Source organism: Haliotis rufescens, unplaced genomic scaffold (genome assembly GCF_023055435.1).
Source record: "Haliotis rufescens isolate VD_foot unplaced genomic scaffold, xgHalRufe1.0.p SCAF_7, whole genome shotgun sequence".
Classification (NCBI taxonomy): Eukaryota; Metazoa; Mollusca; class Gastropoda; order Lepetellida; family Haliotidae; genus Haliotis; species Haliotis rufescens.
The window spans coordinates 16132978-16156997 of record NW_025964361.1 but is presented as its reverse complement, the minus strand read 5'-3'; the positions used below and the strand labels follow the sequence as shown (position 1 = coordinate 16156997).

The following is a 24020-nucleotide window of genomic DNA, read 5'->3' as shown; positions in this document are numbered from 1 at the left end:
TTGAGAGTTATATGTACTCCAATTGCATTTAGTAAACCTACACTCGACCAGACCCTGGTGCTAAGAGCGAAGGTAAGTTAAATGTTGCTGTAAAATGTGTTCAAATATCAGATTGTTAGGGTCATTCTAACATCTACATGTGTATGATGAGTTTGTTGGTATATCGGGATGTCTTTTGTGTGGTTGGTGTGAAAGGTGTAGTTGGGTGTATTCGTGTGATGGTACACCAAGAGCATCGTCAACCCGCAGACATGTTTGTGTGGTACTGGTTCGAAACGTTTAAATATGAAGTCTTCCACATAATGGGAATGTATTTTATAACCATCTCTAACCTACAAATAACTCCTATCATACATTACATACATACCAATGCATAGCTACACTAGAGCCAACATACCACATGCTATATGATTTAGTTCCATGTGTAACAGAAGCAGTTTACTTCATTGCCTTATATAGACGTTCGGAGGCAGATTGAAGTCAAAGGGAGTCCATAGTTTGCCGCGCATCAAATAATAAACTTCCTGTGAACTGTCGTTTAATTTGTAAATACTGCTGTTGCAGACATTATCAATTCCTTCTTTTAACAATCTCACTTAATCCGTGCAACTGACGACGACACAGCAGGCACGTATGTGTGTTCATTTAGGATATTGGCGACAATGGCGGTGACTAACGTGCTTCTTGTCAGAGAACTGAGAAGTTTCGAAAGAAGATTCGATACCAATCATACTAGCCTCCACTTAGAAATGAGTCCCTGGATATCGTAATCGTCTGTAATCGACCAGAATTGGATTCACTGAAACAAACTTGGGACATCCAAAGTGGTCTCGTGGTCGCATCAGATCTGCTTTTATTAGAGATTTCTTGCGATTATGAAAGGAGTTTTGTCGCCTTTGTTTACTGTACACGGAAATGTGTCCCAAATAGTAAAGCAGAAACGTAGCCTGATCTGGGCCTGATTACACCAATACGCTCCTAGGACCAGGGGCTGGTCCAGTGTATGTTCACTAACCCTATTGTAGAAATGAAGCAGCGGGACATGGCCAGTTCACAGAACGAGAAACCGGTTCCCGCCGACAGGAAGACTTGATTGTGTAATCGGTTGACTGGGTGGAAGGTGAGAGATGTGTTGAGACGGTCATTCGGGCTCTTGGTGTTTTCCTACTCTAGTGACGAAACGGACTACGCATCCAATATCGGAAGCTGAATGGTCAGAAATTCACATTTTTTCTTGACCAATGAGCCCTGAACCTAAATACATTCTTCAACACAGTCACCATGTTCGATGTCTCCTTTGTCAAAGACGCCCATGTCACCACCCATATGGTCAAATCAGTATATCTTGTAAGTTCACATATTTGGTTAAAGTGAAATTCCCTGATGTTCAAACACCCCACCACCACCCCAACACCCAAATAACCCTATCCCGCATTATATCAAGATGAAAACTTGGTTTTTTTCAAAAACCTCTAATAAGTTAGGAGTAGCACTTGTTGGGGTGTGCCAGGTATTCAAAACATGTCGGAAATTATGTAAATATTATTGTCCTTGTAATTGCTCCATAGACATGTTACTCAATCCCGTCTACAATGTCAGTACACGTCATTCCTTGTACTGTTACCGTGCTAATTTCAAACAATGTGTACTTTTCTCCAAGTGACCATTATTACCGTGCTTATTTCAAACAATGTGTACTTTCCTCCAAGTGACCATAATTACCGTGCTAATTTCAAACAATGTGTACTTTCCTCCAAGTGACCATTATTACCGTGCTAATTTCAAACAATGTATACTTTCCTCCAAGTGACCATTATTACCGTGCTAACTTCAAACAATGCGTACTTTCCTCCAAGTGACCATAATTACCGTGCTAATTTCAAACAACGTGTACTTTCCTCCAAGTGACGATTATTACCGTGCTAATTTCAAACAATGTATACTTTCCTCCAAGTGACCATTATTACCGTGCTAATTTCAAACAATGTATACTTTCCTCCAAGTGACCATTATTACCGTGCTAATTTCAAACAATGCGTACTTTCCTCCAAGTGACCATAATTACCGTGCTAATTTCAAACAATGCGCAATTATCTTTAAGTGACCATTGTTACCATGCTTATTTCAAACAATGCGTACTTTCCTCCAAGTGACCATAATTACCGTGCTAATTTCAAACAATGCGCAATTATCTTTAAGTGACCATTGTTACCGTGCTTTTTTCAAACAATGCGTGCTTTATTCCAACATTGATTGTGTTCTTTCCTCCGAGTGACCATCATTACCTTGATAAGGTTAAACGGCGTTACACCCAACTCACCTAATGTTCCGTGGTTAGTTCATACACTGAGTTAGTTCGTTTCAATGTATGACATTAAAATGCTCGGTCCAAGTGACTAGATGGCAGTGGTATGGACTTCATGTTTATGACTAGAGGAATGTGAGAGGGAGTTCATGTTCATGACTAGATGCAGTGGTATGGATATGTGGTATTGTTTTCATGTTTCCACCAGTGATAAGGGTTTCACGTTTATGATTAGATGACAGTGATAAGGATTTCATGTTTATGACTAGATGCCAGTGATTGGGATTTCATATATAGCATTAGATGACAGTGGTAGGGATTTTATGTTAACGTCTAGATGCAAGTGATTGGGATTTCATGTTTATGACTAGATGCCAGTGATTGGGATTTCATGTTTATGACTAGATGACAGTGATAGGGATTTAATGTTTATGACTAGATGACAGTGATAGAGATTTAATCTTTATGACTAGATGCCAGTGATAGTGATTTAATGTTTATGACTAGATGCCAGTGATAGTGATTCCATGTTTATGACTAGATGCCAGTGATAGGGATTTAATGTTTATGACTAGATGCCAGTGATAGGGATTCCATGTTTATGACTAGATACCAGTGATAGTGATTTTATGTTGAAGATTAGATACCAGTGATAGTGATTCCATGTTTATGTCTAGATGCCAGTGATAGGGATTTAATGTTTATGACTAGATACAAGTGATTGGGATTTCATGTTTATGACTAGATGCCAGTGATAGTGATTTTATGTTGAAGATTAGATGCCAGTGATAGTGATTTCATGTTTATGACTAGATGCCAGTGATAGGCATTTAATGTTAATGATTAGATGCCAGTGATATTGATTTCATGTTTATGACTAGATACCAGTGTTTCGGATTTAATGTTTATGACTAGATACCAGTGATAGTGATTTCATGTTGATGACTAGATACCAGTGATAGTGATTTCATGTTTATGACTAGATACCAGTGATAGTGATTTCATGTTTATGACTAGATACCAGTGATAGTGATTTCATGTTTATGTCTAGATACAAGTGATTGGGATTTCATGTTTATGACTAGATGCCAGTGATTGGGATTTCATGTTTATGACTAGATGCCAGTGATAGTGATTTCATGTTTATGACTAGATGCCAGTGATAGTGATTTCATGTTGATGACTAGATGTCAGTGATTGGGATTTCATGTTAATGATTAGATGACAGTGGTAGTGGTTTAATGTTAATGATTAGATGCCAGGGATAGTGATTTCATGTTTATGACTAGATGTCAGTGATAGTGATTTCATGTTTATGACTAGATGCCAGTGATAGTGATTTCATGTTTATGACTAGATGCCAGTGATAGTGATTTCATGTTGATGACTAGATGTCAGTGATTGGGATTTCCTGTTAATGATAAGATGACAGTGGTAGTGGTTTCATGTTAATGAGTAGATGCCAGTGATAGTGATTTCATGTTTATGACTAGATGCCAGTGATAGTGTTTTCATGTTTATGACTAGATGCCAGTGATTGGGATTTCATGTTTATGATTAGACGACAGTGATAGGGATTTAATGTTAATGATTAGATGACAGTGGTAGTGGTTTAATGTTAATGATTAGATGCAAGTGATAGTGATTTCATGTTTATGACTAGATGCCAGGGATAGTGATTTAATGTTTATGACTAGATGCCAGTGATAGTTATTTCATGTTTATGACTAGATGCCAGTGATTGGGATTTAATGTTTATGACTAGATGCCAGTGATAGTGATTTCATGTTTATGACTAGATGTTAGTGATTGGAATTTCATGTTTTTGACTAGATACCAGTGATAGTGATTTCATGTTTATGTCTAGATACAAGTGATTGGGATTTCATGTTTATGACTAGATGCCAGTGATAGTGATTTCATGTTTATGACTAGATGTCAGCGATACTGATTTCATGTTTATGACTAGATGCCAGTGATAGTGATTTCATGTTTATGACTAGATGCCAGTGATAGTGATTTCATGTTGATGACTAAATGTCAGTAATTGGGATTTCATGTTAATGATTAGATGCCAGTGATAGTGATTTCATGTTTATGACTAGATGTCAGTGATAGTGTTTTCATGTTTATGACTAGATGCCAGTGATAGTGATTTCATGTTTATGACTAGATGCCAGTGATAGTGATTTCATGTTGATGACTAGATGTCAGTGATTGGGATTTCCTGCTAATGATTAGATGACAGTGGTAGTGGTTTAATGTTAATGATTAGATGCCAGTGGTAGTGATTTCATGTTTATGACTAGATGCCAGTGATAGTGATTTCATGTTATGACTAGATGCCAGTGATAGTGATTTCATGTTTATGATAAGACGACAGTGATAGGGATTTAATGTTAATGATTAGATGACAGTGGTAGTGGTTTAATGTTAATGATTAGATGCAAGTGATAGTGATTTCATGTTTATGACTAGATGCCAGGGATAGGGATTTAATGTTGAAGACTAGATGCCAGTGATAGTTATTTCATGTTTATGACTAGATGCCAGTGATTGGGATTTAATGTTTATGACTAGATGCCAGTGATAGTGATTTCATGTTTATGACTAGATGTTAGTGATTAGAATTTCATGTTTATGACTAGATGCCAGTGATTGGGATTTCATGTTAATGATTAGATGCCAGTGATATGTAGTTGTGCGATACATCGGACTGCAACTTGGTTAAAACAACGCTTTTACAGAGCTGCTGTTATGGGACAAATCAGGTTAAATTGAACGTGATAGGCTGCTGTTTGGTCACAGTCAATGTAAATATATTCACCTATTGTCGATCGACGGGAGAATGGAATAGTGTCACATAAAGGGGGTTCATAACAATGTCACGTGATAGCATAACATTAATCACATTTTTGTGATGGGAGGTTAGTGTCAACTGTTGAGACGTTTATAATCTTTGGCTTCAGACATACGTCAACTACAACAATCATGCTTTTGTTCCGGGCATCGAAAATAAATCATCCTAGGCCTGTTGATCGAAAGGAACGCCTTTCACAAAATGTCACATAAGGCATAACTTACAATCATAGGATTAGAAAGAGGTTGGCTCTCAGTGTAACACCACATGATATTAGGTATTGGTTTGATGAGTCCCCTTTGCAGAATCTGTCAAACAAACGTAGTCTTTCCACAACCACTTCATCCCAGGAAGGAGGAGGGGCATGGGGAGGAGGGGGCATGCACAGGAGAGAAGGAGTGGGGGTGGGTGGGTGCGGTTGATGCATCTTCTGTGTTTCTATGTGGAAAAGTGTTTCCTATATTCTGGACAAGATGGTGACTCCTTGGTGCCTTGAGTAACACTGGGTCTCAGTAAGATGTGTGTGCTATGTAGGGTGGCGATGGTTTCCTAGTGTCTCACGGCCTTATCCGTGCTGGTGGAGGTAGATGAACAGTTCTCTCATCATCATCATCATCATTTATTGTATTCTGGCCATAGGCCCATATACATACAGTAACATTATATATATACAATTTTGTACATGTAGAAGTATAAACATGCAGACTTATATGCACAGAGCTGTGCACGTGTACAATTTTGTGAAAAATAAGTCGCAACACAACACAACAAGAAGAGATAAAAGCATTTGATTAATGAAGGCAAATAACCTAAAGAATAATTAAACATCATTTGTACAAAGACGGTTGCGAAGTCGTAAACCATAATTAATGTATAGGATAGTATTCTTTTGTTGCTCGTTAGATATTTCATCAAAACGGAGGAGCTTGATTAGTGTATTGATGTTTTGGGGTAAACCTTGTCTCTCGTGTCTGAGACATCTATTCTCGAAATCAATTTCCACACGTAGAAAGAGGTAACACATGTTTTCGTCCCGTTTTATCACGTCTTTCATTTCACCTTTGATCCTCTGAACAATAGCTTGCGCCACAGATTTTACTTAAAAATGAACGCGTTTACCATGTTCATAGTCCGTCGACATCACCTTCGCCTAAAAACCAACAACCCGAGTTATCACAATGATATGATAATCACTTCCTAAACAGGAGATGGACATTGTTGTTCCAAATGGAAAGCTAAATGTGTAAACCTCGAACTGTTTTTTTTAAATTTTACAGCAACAAATAATACGGCTATCTCAATAAAACGCAAGTTGGGTTTCATCAAAACTCTGTCCTATCGATGATAAAATGTACTAGTTTCAATGTAAAACACCTTAAACGGTGATAATAGGTGTTGTGTATGTTACATGGCTTACCTGATCTCGCGGGGCATCTTCTCCCCAATAGCCCAACGAGGTCAGGTGCATATGTGTTCACATGTATTTTCATTCATAAAGCGGAGTAGATACTGCCGTATTATCCTGATAGGGAGCCGAGCGACCTGTAGGTTATAGTGAGGAGACAGTTATTTCTGTATTACACAGATTAGAGTTCATTTGTTCGAATACATTGTTAGATACGTGTACGTTCGATGGTATACTTGATTTATCCTATTATTTTTAACGAATAACTCCAAACTTTTATATTTGTATCGAAATGGACCGAGATGGTTAAGGTTGCCTTCAAACGACTTAATGGGCATATTATAATTAAGTCTGTTTTGGTAGACTAACTACACATTCATCAGCGAGTCTTCTCGGAACACGCACCCGGTCGATTCTAACAAACACCATCGCTACGAATAGAGGACAGGTTAGCGAGCGGCTGTTTCAAACTTTCCATTTCCTTGGCGCCATGGCACTTACCATCCCTTGTCCCAGCTTCATCGAGCTTGAGGGTCGAAAATCGTAATATCATAGCAGATATCGCGTTAACGTCTATCATTTTCAACGTCTCATTTTGGAATGAAAACATAAGCTCAAACAAGCAGATTAAATAGATATTTCTTTCAATATATATGTATAGATATAACAAAATCTTCAATCAATGTTAATGAATTATTGAATACAATGGGGATTTGAAATCATGCAATGTTTGAAATAATGACAAAAATAGTTTGATAAATACATATCATTGTGATGTTTGTCATTTGTAAATGCAGATATACCCTGAAGAAAACCCTCGCAAAAGTCATTTTTAGATGTATATTTTATATATGATATAAATAATCAACAAAAAGTAATCGATTGTTCAAACTTGGTACACATTATTGTAATTGACCCAGGTTCCACATTACGCACATGGAACAGTAGATTTTCAAGGTGTAGGTCATCTGTTCTCAATATCATGTATGGCCTCCACTAGAGTCCAAAACTGACTGGCATCGTCGTCCCCTGGAAGCATTCACATCCCGAATTGTAGCATGGGGAATGGTCACCCACTCTACCTGCAGTGGTTGTGACAACTGTTACTGACGTGTTCACAGTCGTTGATCCAGTGCATTACATATATGTTCGATTGGCTTAAAATCTAGAGACCTGGAGGGCCATGGCAGGACCTGGATGTTGGGATTCCTGGAAAAGGCTGTTGTCAGTCTTGCCGTGTGAGGTCGGGCGTTTTTTTCTTGGAAAATGACGTTCGCTTGCTGCATAATGGGAAGGACGCGTGGCCGAAGAATCTCATCCGTGTAACTTTGTGCCGTTAACATCCCAAGAACTTGCACCAAGTCTGTTCTACCACTGTAGGGATGGCTGCCCACATTATCACACTACCACCACCAAATCTGTCCGCTTCCTGTTTGTAGTTTCGTGCGGCGACGCCTGTAAGCACATCGTCTACCATCCGCAAGGCACGGCGAAACTTATCTCCATCGCAGATGAAGGCCATACTCTGTGACCTGTGACTGTGACCGACGATGCAGGTCCGTCAAAATGACAAGATGATTCTCTTGTTTGCAGTCGGCTGTTGACGTTGTTGCGTTAATTTTTCCAACTTTTCACCAAATTTCTGCAGTAGCTCATCCTTTTCCATACAAATCAATCCCCATCCATGCAGAAGTAACCAATCCATTTTAGGTATTAATATTGTACGGATGTCGGCGATACGTTTTTCCTACTTTTGCGTTTCCTTTTTTGCGGAGTATATTATATGATAAAGTGATGCATTGGCTTCTCAGTTTTGAAGTAAATAATACAAACAATAAAACCTGCAGACATGCGATGTCGAACTCAGTTGAACTTTTGTGTTGTATTTCATTGTTGAGGAATGCTTTTCGTAGCTCTTTATGATTTCCCGAGCAGTTTCCGTGCTGTTGAAGAGTAGCTTTATCGAAGGTCGAATACCTAAAAACAAAGGTCGTGTCCTTAATCTTAATTATCTCTGATGCCATGCATAGTGTTGCCTCAATGATGATACCCCCAACTCGACTTGATCCAGTGTATCGTAAATGATCTAGCAGCTGGTGTATATGCAGGGAAATGATGCAGAATGGAGATGTGGAAGAGAAATCATAGATAAGGATTATGTGAGTGAGTGAGTTGAGTTTAACGTCGGCTAGCACGGTATTCCAGTTATGTCATTGCGTTGCTTTATGATTTTTTGTAAAGATAGAAATATGTGAATTATGCAATAACGGTGGTCAGTGGGTGGTCATCCAATGACCACTCGAAGCTGCGGACGCGAGTGAGATGTACACACTGGCTCGATAGACAAGCTGTGAGGGCACTGGTCAGTGGTGCAAGGTAACAATGCTTATCGATGCAATAATGAATACATCAAACGTCCATCACTTATCTCACAGAACAACACTGGAGGCATAACATATTCATCTTTGGTATGAAATTGGTCAAGTGTCTGAAAAAACTATATGTGATAAGGTAAGCTGTGTGTAGTGATTGAGTCTTTTTTGTAAAATCTGAATACAATTAAATTAATGTTAATGAGTCAGAGATATCAGTTATTTGCCACATTAAGCAACGTATTCACAGAGAACGGATAAGTGAATGTCTTTTACATACATACATACCACGCATACATATACATGCACCTATACATACACATATATATGTCCAACATTAGGACATGGATATATATATATGTATCCATATATATATATATATATTTCACAGCGAACTGTCAAACATCATGTCTGTGTGTGACAGGGTGACAGAAGGGATCTCGGAGAGGTGTATAAACTCGGACGGCATGAACAGAGCAGAGACAGGGGAACTCTGGGAAGCCATGGCGCTCACCACACAGGCCAACTCACAGGTAGAGTCACATTTCTTATGTCAAGAGATTATTCACATAGGGCGTCAATATTCTTTGACTCCTCTGCAGCTAACATATATCAACATATTTCACTAATCTACTGTACAACAACAGTACAAGTTTGTTAATGGAAGTTTCGTAGCAACGTATTCTGGTGTGTTCGTGACACACTGATGGAGCGACAGGGATATATAGCTAGACTGAACATAACGTGTCGTGGGCACGGATGGCCCAGCCGTCTGTGGTTCCGCTGTGTGGAGTCCCTTAGGTGTATCAGAACCCAGTGTCGCTAGATTATATTTGTGGGTTGTCAGCTTCCAATGTGACATGTGGTAGTGGGTTTGTCAGCTTCCAATGTGACATGTGGGGGTGGGTTTGTCAGCTTCCAATGTGACATGTGGGGGTGGGTTTGTCAGCTTCCAATTTGACATGTGGGGGTGGTTTGTCAGCTTCCAAAGTGACATGTGGTAGTGGGTTTGTCAGCTTCCAATGTGACATGTGGGGGTGGTTTGTCAGCTTCCAATGTGACATGTGGTAGTGGGTTTGTCAGCTTCCAATGTGACATGTGGGGGTGGTTTGTCAGCTTCCAATGTGACATGTGGTAGTGGGTTTGTCAGCTTCCAATGTGACATGTGGTAGTGGGTTTGTCAGCTTCCAATGTGACATGTGGGGGCCGGGTTTGTCAGCTTCCAATGTGACATGTGGGGGTGGGTTTCACCAAAGAGATCTGAGCCTGCATCATCTGAGACTTTCCTTCTACAGTTAGCTGACACGCCGTCTTGAACGGGAATAACGTTCAGATGTTCAACCAGATTACTATTTGTTTTCAGTTTGAATAAGTACATTTGTGGCATTTTCCTTGAATCCAAGCTATGCTATTTAGTTAAATATTACAAAATGCGTGGAATACCCAAAGATTTATACAAGTGCTGCATGTGAAGATATATGCATCTTATATCGTGGATACATTTAGCAGCACAGCAAATTAAATTTCAGACATCAACAATGTGTGTGAAGGCATTCGCCCATATGCAATAAAATACAAAGCCCTTTCCATATTCATAAAAAACTCTGTTAAATACAGAGTCGATTGTACGATTCCGAATATATCATGAGCATGTGTTTATGAACAACTATAAAATAGTGATGATACCAAGTACCTGCGAAAAGGTGAGCCACCACCTGTGGCACCCGTCACAAACACATGCAGAGGCAAGAAAAGCAAAGTCAAAAATACAATGTAAACAAATTACATGGATTTTACGTCATGTTTTTGTGAATGCATTATGATCATAATATTGCAGAGGTCTTGATTAATCATTCTGAGTTGTACAGAATAAACTTTGGAATGTATTAACAGTTGGAATTTTTCATTATAATTCTGGTAAATAAACTTTACGTAAGTCAATATAATGTTAACGGATCAATACGAAATGATATTCATCTTCACGACATATATTGCAAACAGGACACATACGTAAACATGATTTGATATATTGTTTCCTCCCCTCGTTGTATCGTGAAGGTAAAACATTACATGTTAATTCAATAAAAACATCGCGTATATGTTTGCCATTGTAAATACTCAAGTATATTTCAGGTTCAAACAAGGTTTTATATTCTATATACCTGACATATCTGGTGCTAATGTTGAGTGTTGACATCCAGTTAGGATGTATTCCATCTATAAGAGACGTTTTTGATACCCTAATAAAAGCTATATTGACCCCAACAGACTGGTTAAACCATACAAATTCGAAACCATGCGGGAATAAAATGTTACGAACAGATTCCACCCAAGTGTTATGACCAATGTTGTCGAAATTCATCCTTCGTGTATTCTGATTCATTTTGTAATACGGACCTGAGCATTGACAAAACGCGGGTAGCGACAATATTCACCGGAGACAATGGCATTTGGCGTTTGTTTTTGTTTTTTTCACCTTTAAAACACTTTAACATGCCAAAAGATGAATTCGTTCTTATTGTTCAGACTGCTGGTAACCCCATTCTTCTGAACCAAAGGGTATTGGTAATATCTGTGTTTAAAATATATTAAAATAGTTTTGGTTCCATCATTCCAGTCTTTTTTTAATTTATATTTATTTCCATTAAAGTCCGTTTTTTTCCGAGATTTACTAGATCAACAATGCAGTTTGTCGTCTTGAAAGTAGAAGAAAATGTTACACCCAAGTCCTCATACCTGTTAACTGTGGACAGTGGGGTGTCTTTGTATGTCCATTTCTCCCTGAAACAACAACATAGTTAATCCCCATGTATCTGGATAAAAACAAGAATATTAACCTGGGTCTGTAAACCCACAATAGATTCTGAGTCAAGGATGACGTCATCTGCAAATGACATTAACAAAATTTCCAAAAATATCAGAATATAATTGTATGTCATGTTTCCCATTTTATGTATAACTTTTACTAGCTCTTCTATGAAAAGCGAAAATAACAAAGGGCTAAGTATTCAGCCTTGGCTTACAATGAAATCCTAGATGGGACATTGTCGTATTGTCGTACTGTTGCATTGTTACCCTTACAAAAACAAGCAAAGGGTGTCAAAATTAACCAAAGCCCGAGAATGCGACAATGCGACAACGCGACATTTTGGCCATTTGTCGCATTGTCGCGTTGTCGCATTGTCGCACTTTGAATAACCTGTTTTATTTTACCAAAGGGCCACAAAGCGACAACGCGACATTTTTCAAGCTCAAAATATTTTGCGTTGTCTCATTCTCGCCCCATCCAAAATGTATAAAAAGGTGTTAGAGTTCGCGACAACGCGACATATTGATAATATTGCATTGTCGCATTGTCGCGTTGTCGCAGTTTCGATTAACGGTGCTCATATGTAGAAAGTGAATTAATCTACGCATGCACCGAAATGGTTATACTCCTTTTCAAACTCCAGTGGTCTTTCGTTAGCTCCAATGGTTCTAAAACCAAAGTAGCAATGGCTATAAGTGTTGGTTTTCTGAAAATTAAAACAAATCTTTCATCGTTGCTTTAGTTCATATATCGTTATGTTCTGTGTCGGTTGTCATAAGCCATACGAGTTTTCACAGCAAGAAACAAACACTTTTCATTTCTATTTAACTTAATTCCGGTCTCCGACATCATTTCAAATCGATGAGAGCGGTTGGCCCTGTCGTGTGGCTGTTACCCTTCTAGCACATTACAGGCGGCTTGGGTTTCACTGTATTATGTAAACCACATATATTGTGACTGATAGTGTTAGAATGACGGGGCACTGTCGATATAACCCTAAATCTGGCAGGATTAGTAGAAAATTCAGTGATATAAATGATTTCATTGGATTCATCAAAAAGGACAAGATCAGGTTTGTTGACCTGGATACGTCTGAGCTTTTAACAATATTTCAGTTATATCGCGGCGTGTCAGCTTAATGTGGGAGGAAAGCCCGAAGTGATGCAGGTCTCAGACGTTTACCACTTCGGTGAAACCCACGAGCACGGGTATGGTGCTGACAAACCTAGAAACATAATCAGGGCGAACCGGGATTCGAACCCACAATCATTGGTTTCTGGCGTGCCCAAGGGACGCAACTCTGCACAGCGAATCGCGGCGCCTTAGACGACTGGGCCACCCGTGCCCCCTGGATACGTCTGAGGCTGTATACGGGCCTATTCCAAAGAATTTTGCATTTGTCATTTTCCATGACGCCCTCTACATATTCTGGGTCGTAACATGGATGGACCTCTGCGTCAAAACCACAAGCATTGCGAAGACAGTAACAAAATGATTGAGCCATTCCATCATGTCGCTTAAGATACTGTGTTTGTGCCAAATAATCTACATTTCGTATTTACATTTTGATACAAATGTATTCATAGCTTTCGGCCATGGGAGCTGTGCCAATTTACACTTGTATAAAACCACATCATTGTTATGTCTGATATGTATAAAACCACATCGTAGTCGCAAAGAGCATTATTGTTTATGCCCCTGCATGTGTTACAGGTCGTTAATACTGACGTCTCCAGCGCTGTGGTGATCGCCATGAAGACAATAGCGGGGAGCAAGGCTGTCGAGAAGGACGTGTTACCTGGCAACGACAATATACCTATTGATGACGGTGATGATGACGTCAGTGACGTCGAGGACGAAGAGAGAGCTAACTGTTGTTCCAGGAAGATCTTGTCTTTCCGGTCAAGCCTGCGGTCCTCTGTGCCAACATGTTTTCGAGACAGATGTGAAGCTGTTATAAAGTTATCATTGCTGGTTCTGTATGTGATATATTTTGTCTTTTCCATGGTGTTGACGTTTGGTGATGAGGGCTCCATTAGACTCCTGGCCTGCACCGTGTTTGGCGCTGCCATACTCGCCAGTAAAGTTGTGAGAAAAAACATCATCCCTCGACTAGACTGGACAGATAGAAAGTGGACATTCCGAGAGAAACTGCTGATCGCTAAGGCCAGGAGAATTGCAAGATGGTTAGTGGTCTTAGAGATAAGGTTGCAATGTATTTTTGTATTATCTAACAGATCTAATATTAGCAAATGTAGAGACAAGTTGTTATGTCTCGACTATATGGAGTGTAAGTACTGAATACTCCCTCTTTTTTTTATCTCAGTTCTTCCTTATTTATTTCCAATTGGCAAAGAATATTAAAATCTGCAATTGATAATGGACGTACCATTGACAATCATACGTAATTACACTGTCTAAGGGTTCCCAAAATAATAATGTTCAATCACGTTTAGTGTTTTGAGTAGGAACAGAGTTAAAGTCGGTGTTCATTTCTGGCATTGCTGCTGTGACAACCTTCCACGACTGGGGTCGTCTTCACGGCTCTCCGTGCCACGCTTTAACTTTGCTGCCCATCATATTACGGTGGCATAGGAAGGGGCATCCTTCCCCATCGTTGCACTCATATCTTCATGGAGGGCTTTTTTCTGCAAGAGCTTGATCAATGCACAATCCTCAAAGTTGTCCAGTTTTTGTGTATATACCTCCATGGCGTCATGTAATCTCCACATATTGCGGCATTGCGCATGTCTCTCAATGTGAGTCTGAGACGTTATCAATCATCCCTCGTAGCTGTTAACTTGTACTTCAGTTTCTCAATACGTCCACAGCAGTTAACTTGTACATCAGTTTCTCTATACGTCCACAGCTGTTAACTTGTACTTCAGTTTCTCTATACGTCCACAGCAGTTAACTTGTACATCAGTTTCTCTATACGTCCACAGCTGTTAGCTTGTACTTCAGTTTCTCTATACGTCCACAGCAGTTAACTTGTACATCAGTTTCTCTATACGTCCACAGCAGTTAACTTGTACATCAGTTTCTGTATACGTCCACAGCTGTTAGCTTGTACTTCAGTTTATCTATACGTCCACAGCTGTTAACTTGTACTTCAGTTTCTCTATACGTCCACAGCAGTTAACTTGTACATCAGTTTCTCTATACGTCCACAGCTGTTAGCTTGTACTTCAGTTTCTCTATACGTCCACAACAGTTATCTTGTACATCAGTTTCTGTATACGTCCACAGCAGTTATCTTGTACATCAGTTTCTCTATACGTCCACAGCAGTTAACTTGTACTTCAGTTTCTGTATACGTCCACAGCTGTTAACTTGTACTTCAGTTTCTCTATACGTCCACAGCAGTTAACTTCGACTTCAGTTTCTGTATACGTCCACAGCTGTTAACTTGTACTTCAGTTTCTCTATACGTCCACAGCTGTTAACTTGTACTTCAGTTTCTCTATACGTCCACAGCTGTTAACTTGTACTTCAGTTTCTCTATACGTCCACAGCTGTTAGCTTGTACTTCAGTTTCTCTATACGTCCACAGCAGTTGACTTGTATTTCAATCTCTGTATACGTCCACAGCCCTGAACTTTAATATCAGTTTCTCTATACGCAAACAGCTGTTAATTCCTCAATTTCCCTATACGTTGATAACTATATAAGAATTGAATTTCTATTTGCAAAAATGTACATTCGGGTTCTCATATTCGTACATAACTGTTACCCAACTGTTACGTTTTCTTATACGTATATTTCGACTCACCTGTCAACATCTTTCAACCACCTGCCTGTGCATATGCAATTATAAGTTTGTTTCAATGCACATGTACCTGTCTTTCATTTCAACTCACCCAGGCCTCAACTCACCCATACCCACGCCTTAACTCACCTATACCCACGCCTCAACTCACCTATACCAACGCCTCATCTCACCTATAAATATGTGTCAACTCGCCTATACCCATGCCTTAACTCACCTTTACCCACGCCTCAACTCACGTACCCACGCCTCAACTCACCTTTACCCTCACAACTCACCTAAACCCATGCCTCAACTCACGTACCCACGCCTCAACGCACCTATACCCACACAACTCACCTTTACCCACGCCTCAACTCACCAATACCCATGCCTCAACTCACCTATACCCATGCCTCAACTCACCTATACCCACGCCTAAACTCACCTATACCCACGCCTCAACTCACCGATACCCATGTCTCAACTCACCTATACTCACACCTTAACTCACCTATACCTACGCCTCAACTCACCTATACCCATGCCTCAACTCACCTATATTCACGCCTCAACTCACCTATACCCACGCCTCAACTCACCTATACCCATGCCTCAACTCACCTATACCCACGCCTCAACTCACCTATACCCACGCCTCAACTCACCTATACCCACGCTTCAACTCACCTATACCCACGCCTCAAATCACCTATACCCACGCTTCAACTAACCTATACATATGTGTCAACCTACCCGTACCAGGTTTCAGCGCGCCTGTGCCATGAATCAACTCAACTATACTTTTGTTTCAACTCACCTCTACCTATGCTTCAACTCACCTGTGTCATGATTCAACTCAGCTCTACCTTTGTTTCAACTTACATATGTCTCACCTATGTTCATGTTTCAAGTCACCTAACTTTATGTTGCAGGCTGTTGTATATAGCTACCACTGCGTTTATCGTGGTGTTTCTGGTGCTCGACGTGGGCATGAAACAACCCCGCAACCTCGTGTCTTTAGGGGGCCTGGCTTTCTTCATTGCGGTTGCATTCCTGTTCTCCAATCGGCCAGCTAAGGTACATTAACTTAAACAAAGCCAAGTGCATAATGTCATTTGTTACAGGAGAACTCAAGTGCGTGGTGCCTCAGCTGTAGTTGTATAACAGGACAACTGAAGTGCGTGGTGCCTCAGTAATGGTTGTATTACAGGAGAACTCAAGTGCGTGTTGCCACAGTGGTGTTTCTGTTACAGGTCAGCAGAAGTGCATAGTGCCTTAGCTGTGGTTGTGTTACAGGACAATTGAAGTGCATGGTGCCTCAATAGTGTTTGTGTTACAGGTCAACTGGCACACGGTGTTCTGGTCGGTTGCTCTCCAGTTTCTCTTGGCCTTGTTCATACTCCGTACAGAGCTCGGGTCTGGTTCTGTTTTGTGGATGACAGATAGAGTCGACAATCTGCTGAAGAATTCCAGGAAAGGTTCAGTGTTTATGTTCGGGAAGAGCTACACGGATCACAATCTTATATTCGGGGTAGGAGTTACATGTGCTTGCATATAACATAACTTAACCGTTAGGCGTCCATTGTTTAAGCAATTGCAAGTTCACCACAACTGTTGATACCAGAACGTGTGTGATATGAACATAGTAGATGTTGTTTGTTAAAATCAATATTTAACATACACTTCACACGGTTGTAATATTGTTTTAGAATAACTATTCCAGAGTAGACAATGAAGGCTTTTCCTGACTGTCATTGTCAAGAAATATTTCTGTCAGATATGATGAACGGCACCCGAAACGACCTTACAATTACGATATAATGACGATGATGTGTATGAAAAACAGTGATTGAACTTACAAATCCATCTCCTTATTTCTCTTGTAACCACGTCCGAGGTCAAGTAGCGTCAGCCCGGGGAGCGGAAGGTCGGTGGTTTGATCCACGTCATACCAAAATGTGTTAAAAGATCGTTACTGTGCCTTGCACTTAGCATTCAGGGTCTGAAACAGGGACTGGGCAGCTCGCAGTCAGTAAAACAATAACTTGCGACATGGTTACCCAGTGGGCTACCACTATAAGGCTGGCACACACATAAACACACACTCACACAGACGCGTTCACGCGCACGCACACACGCACGCACGCGCACACACACAAACACACACACACAAACACACGCACATACATTCACTATGTACAGTATAAGTGCAATAATCTTGAACGCGACACCATCACCCCATCACCTCGCATCATTTTTCTTCTCTTGCAGGCAATGCCTCGAATGTTCTTCATTAACGCGCTGGTGGCTGTTATGTTCTATATCGGAGCGATACAGTGGTTTGTCAACATCGTTGGTCGTTTCCTCAGATGGTCACTGGACATCACCGACCGGGAGTCCCTCTGCGTGGCCACCAACATACTCATTGATTTCGTAAGTGCCACAAAGGGAGCTGTCATCACTGTATCTTGTATGCGTCACTGACTCACACATGTCATCACTGTACCCTGTATGTTTTACTGACTCACACATGTCATCACTGTACCCTGTATGACTCACTCACTCACATATGTCATCACTGTGCCCTGTATGTTTCACTCAATCAGGCCTGTCATCACTGTACTGTGTGTGTTTCACTCGCTCAGTCTTGTCATCACTGTACTCTGAATGTTTTACTCACTCAGGCTTGTCATCACTGTACCCTGTATTTCACTCATTCACGCATGTCATCACTGTGCCCTGTATGTTTCACTCAATCAGGCCTGTCATCACTGTACTGTGTATGTTTCACTCGCTCAGTCTTGTCATCACTGTACTCTGAATGTTTTACTCACTCAGGCTTGTCATCACTGTACTCTGAATGTTTTACTCACTCAGGCTTGTCATCACTGTACCCTGTATTTCACTCATTCACGCATGTCATCACTGTATCCTGTATGTTTCACTCAATCAGGCCTGTCATCACTGTACTGTGTATGTTTCACTCGCTCAGTCTTGTCATCACTGTACTCTGAATGTTTTACTCACTCAGGCTTGTCATCACTGTACTCTGAATGTTTTACTCACTCAGGCTTGTCATCACTGTACTCCGAATGTTTTACTCACTCAGGCTTGTCATCACTGTACCCTGTATTTCACTCATTCACGCATGTCATCACTGTGCCCTGTATGTTTCACTCAATCAGGCCTGTCATCACTGTACTGTGTATGTTTCACTCGCTCAGTCTTGTCATCACTGTACTCTGAATGTTTTACTCACTCAGGCTTGTCATACTGTACTCTGAATGTTTTACTCACTCAGGCTTGTCATCACTGTACCCTGTATTTCACTCATTCACGCATGTCATCACTGTGCCCTGTATGTTTCACTCATTCACGCATGTATTTCTCACTGTGGGTTTCAGCCGACCACTGGGCTGGCTATGAAGCCCTACATGGAATTGATGTCGAAGTCGGAGCTCTTCACTGTGCTGGTAGCTGGGCAGGCCTCCGTGTCGGGATCTTTCATTGGAGTCGTCTCATCTTTCGGGGTAGCGTAAATTTATAGCAGATCAAGTGTGTGTGCGTGCGTGTGTGCGTGCGTGCGTGCGTGCGTGCGTGCGTGCGTGCGTTCGTGCTTGCGTGCGTGTGTGTGTGTGTATGTGTGTGTGTGAGCGCACCGGTTGACTTTATAGTAGATCACTGTCAGCGCACTGGTGTACTCTATAGTAGATCACTGTCAACTCACTGGTGGACCCTATAGTAGATCACTACAAGTGTGGGTGTCAGCTCACTGTTGGACTCTATAGTAGATCACTGTCAGCTGCTGATGGACTCTATAGTAGATCACTACAAGTGCGGATGTCAGGTCACTGGTGGACTCTATAGTAGAACACTGTCAGCTACTGATGGACTCTATAGTAGATCACTACAAGTGCGGATGTCAGGTCACTGGTGGACTCTATAGTAGATCACTACAAGTGCGGCTGTCAGGTCACTGGTGGACTCTATAGTAAATCACTGTCAGCTACTGATGGACTCTATAGTAGATCCCTACAAGTGCGGATGTCAGGTCACTGGTGGACTCTATAGTAGAACACTGTCAGCTACTGATAGACTCTATAGTAGATCCCTACAAGTGCGGATGTCAGGTCACTGGTGGACTCTATAGTACATCACTACACGTGCGGCTGTCAGGTCACTGGTGGACTCTATAGTAAATCACTGTCACCTACTGATGGACTCTATAGTAGATCACTACAAGTGCGGATGTCAGGTCACTGGTGGACTCTATAGTAGATCACTTTCAGCTACTGGTGGACTCTATAGTAGATCACTGTCAGCTGCTGTTGGACTCTTTAGTAGATCACTGTCCGCTACTGATCGACCCTATAGTAAATCACTGTCAGCTCACTGGTGGACATTATAGTAGATCACTACAAGTGCGGCTGTCAGGTCACTGGTGGACTCTATAGTAGATCACTGTCACCTCACTGATGGACTCTACAGTAGATCACTGTCAGCTACTGATGGACTCTATAGTAGATCACTGTCAACTACTGGTGGACTCTATAGTAGATCACTACAACTGCGGATGTCAGGTCACTGGTGGACTCTATAGTAGATCACTGTCAACTACTGGTGGACTCTATAGTAGATCACTACAACTGCGGATGTCAGGTCACTGGTGGACTCTATAGTAGATCACTGTCAGCTACTAATGGACTCTATAGTAGATCACTACAAGTGCGGATGTCAGGTCACTGGTGGACTCTATAGTAGATCACTACAAGTGCGGCTGTCAGGTCACTGGTGGACTCTATAGTAAATCACTGTCAGCTACTGATGGACTCTATAGTAGATCCCTACAAGTGCGGATGTCAGGTCACTGGTGGACTCTATAGTAGAACACTGTCAGCTACTGATGGACTCTATAGTAGATCCCTACAAGTGCGGATGTCAGGTCACTGGTGGACTCTATAGTAGATCACTACAAGTGCGGCTGTCAGGTCACTGGTGGACTCTATAGTAAATCACTGTCACCTACTGATGGACTCTATAGTAGATCACTACAAGTGCGGATGTCAGGTCACTGGTGGACTCTATAGTAGCTCACTTTCAGCTACTGGTGGACATTATAGTAGATCACTACAAGTGCGGCTGTTAGGTCACTGGTGGACTCGATAGTAGATCACTGTCACCTCACTGATGGACTCTACAGTAGATCACTGTCAGCTACTGATGGACTCTATAGTAGATCACTGTCAACTACTGGTGGACTCTATAGTAGATCACTACAACTGCGGATGTCAGGTCACTGGTGGACTCTATAGTAGATCACTGTCAGCTACTGATGGACTCTATAGTAGTTCACTGTCAGCTACTGATGGATTCTATGGTAGATCACTGTCAGCTACTGATGGATTCTATAGTAGAACACTGTCAGCTCACTGGTGGACTTTATAGTAGATCACTACAAGTGCGGATGTCAGGTCACTGGTGGGACTCTATAGTAGATCACTGTCACCTACTGATGGACTCTATAGTAGATCCCTACAAGTGCGGATGTCAGGTCACTGGTGGACTCTATAGTAGATCACTGTCCACTACTGGTGGACTCTATAGTAGATCACTGTCAGCTACTGGTTGACTCTATAGTAGATCACTGTCAGCTACTGGTGGATTCTATAGTAGAACACTGTCAGCTCACTGATGGACTTTTTAGTAGATCACTTCAAGTGCGTATGTCAGGTCACTGATGGACTCTATCGTAGATCACTACAAGTGCGGCTGTCAGGTCACTGGTGGACTCTTTAGTAGATCACTGTCAGCTACTGGTGGACTCTATAGTAGATCACTGTCAGCTACTGATGGATTCTATGGTAGATCACTGTCAGCTACTGATGGATTCTATAGTAGAACACTGTCAGCTCACTGGTGGACTTTATAGTAGATCACTACAAGTGCGGATGTCAGGTCACTGGTGGGACTCTATAGAAGATCACTGTCACCTACTGATGGACTCTATAGTAGATCCCTACAAGTGCGGATTTCTGGTCACTGGTGGACTCTATAGTAGATCACTGTCCACTACTGGTGGACTCTATAGTAAATCACTGTCAGCTCACTGGTGGACATTATAGTAGATCACTACAAGTGCGGCTGTCAGGTCACTGGTGGACTCTATAGTAGATCACTGTCAGCTACTGGTGGACTCTATAGTAGATCAATGTCAGCTACTGGTGGATTCTATAGTAGAACACTGTCAGCTCACTGATGGACTTTTTAGTAGATCACTTCAAGTGCGTATGTCAGGTCACTGGTGGACTCTATAGTAGATTACTACAAGTGCGGCTGTCAGGTCACTGGTGGACTCTATAGTAGATCACTGTCAGCTACTGGTGGACTCTATAGTAGATCACTGTCAGCTACTGATGGATTCTATGGTAGATCACTGTCAGCTACTGATGGATTCTATAGTAGAACACTGTCAGCTCACTGGTGGACTTTATAGTAGATCACTACAAGTGCGTATGTCAGGTCACTGGTGGACTCTATAGTAGATCACTGTCAACTACTGGTGGACTCTATAGTAGATCACTACAACTGCGGATGTCAGGTCACTGGTGGACTCTATAGTAGATCACTGTCAGCTACTAATGGACTCTATAGTAGATCACTACAAGTGCGGATGTCAGGTCACTGGTGGACTCTATAGTAGATCACTACAAGTGCGGCTGTCAGGTCACTGGTGGACTCTATAGTAAATCACTGTCAGCTACTGATGGACTCTATAGTAGATCCCTACAAGTGCGGATGTCAGGTCACTGGTGGACTCTATAGTAGAACACTGTCAGCTACTGATGGACTCTATAGTAGATCCCTACAAGTGCGGATGTCAGGTCACTGGTGGACTCTATAGTAGATCACTACAAGTGCGGCTGTCAGGTCACTGGTGGACTCTATAGTAAATCACTGTCACCTACTGATGGACTCTATAGTAGATCACTACAAGTGCGGATGTCAGGTCACTGGTGGACTCTATAGTAGCTCACTTTCAGCTACTGGTGGACATTATAGTAGATCACTACAAGTGCGGCTGTTAGGTCACTGGTGGACTCGATAGTAGATCACTGTCACCTCACTGATGGACTCTACAGTAGATCACTGTCAGCTACTGATGGACTCTATAGTAGATCACTGTCAACTACTGGTGGACTCTATAGTAGATCACTACAACTGCGGATGTCAGGTCACTGGTGGACTCTATAGTAGATCACTGTCAGCTACTGATGGACTCTATAGTAGATCACTACAAGTGCGGATGTCAGGTCACTGGTGGACTCTATAGAAGATCACTACAAGTGCGGCTGTCAGGTCACTGGTGGACTCTGTAGTAGATCACTGTCAGCTACTGGTGGACTCTATAGTAGATCACTGTCAGCTACTGATGGATTCTATGGTAGATCACTGTCAGCTACTGATGGATTCTATAGTAGAACACTGTCAGCTCACTGGTGGACTTTATAGTAGATCACTACAAGTGCGGATGTCAGGTCACTGGTGGGACTCTATAGTAGATCACTGTCACCTACTGATGGACTCTATAGTAGATCCCTACAAGTGCGGATGTCAGGTCACTGGTGGACTCTATAGTAGATCACTGTCCACTACTGGTGGACTCTATAGTAGATCACTGTCAGCTACTGGTTGACTCTATAGTAGATCACTGTCAGCTACTGGTGGATTCTATAGTAGAACACTGTCAGCTCACTGATGGACTTTTTAGTAGATCACTTCAAGTGCGTATGTCAGGTCACTGATGGACTCTATCGTAGATCACTACAAGTGCGGCTGTCAGGTCACTGGTGGACTCTTTAGTAGATCACTGTCAGCTACTGGTGGACTCTATAGTAGATCACTGTCAGCTACTGATGGATTCTATGGTAGATCACTGTCAGCTACTGATGGATTCTATAGTAGAACACTGTCAGCTCACTGGTGGACTTTATAGTAGATCACTACAAGTGCGGATGTCAGGTCACTGGTGGGACTCTATAGAAGATCACTGTCACCTACTGATGGACTCTATAGTAGATCCCTACAAGTGCGGATTTCTGGTCACTGGTGGACTCTATAGTAGATCACTGTCCACTACTGGTGGACTCTATAGTAAATCACTGTCAGCTCACTGGTGGACATTATAGTAGATCACTACAAGTGCGGCTGTCAGGTCACTGGTGGACTCTATAGTAGATCACTGTCAGCTACTGGTGGACTCTATAGTAGATCAATGTCAGCTACTGGTGGATTCTATAGTAGAACACTGTCAGCTCACTGATGGACTTTTTAGTAGATCACTTCAAGTGCGTATGTCAGGTCACTGGTGGACTCTATAGTAGATTACTACAAGTGCGGCTGTCAGGTCACTGGTGGACTCTATAGTAGATCACTGTCAGCTACTGGTGGACTCTATAGTAGATCACTGTCAGCTACTGATGGATTCTATGGTAGATCACTGTCAGCTACTGATGGATTC

General features: G+C 41.6%; 1 protein-coding gene across 1 annotated transcript in view; it reads left to right on the top strand.

Annotated features, from left to right (window-relative positions):
* Positions 1-24020, top strand: part of LOC124123799 (solute carrier family 28 member 3-like) — a 37956-nt gene continuing 13936 nt past the window's right edge. Inside the window, exons 1-7 of the mRNA XM_046486981.2 lie at positions 1-72; positions 9367-9475; positions 13465-13937; positions 16435-16579; positions 16842-17033; positions 17774-17935; positions 18907-19032. Coding sequence (XP_046342937.1) covers positions 9410-9475; positions 13465-13937; positions 16435-16579; positions 16842-17033; positions 17774-17935; positions 18907-19032 — 1164 coding nt within the window. The 5' untranslated portion in view covers positions 1-72; positions 9367-9409. The remainder of the gene's footprint in view (positions 73-9366; positions 9476-13464; positions 13938-16434; positions 16580-16841; positions 17034-17773; positions 17936-18906; positions 19033-24020) is intronic.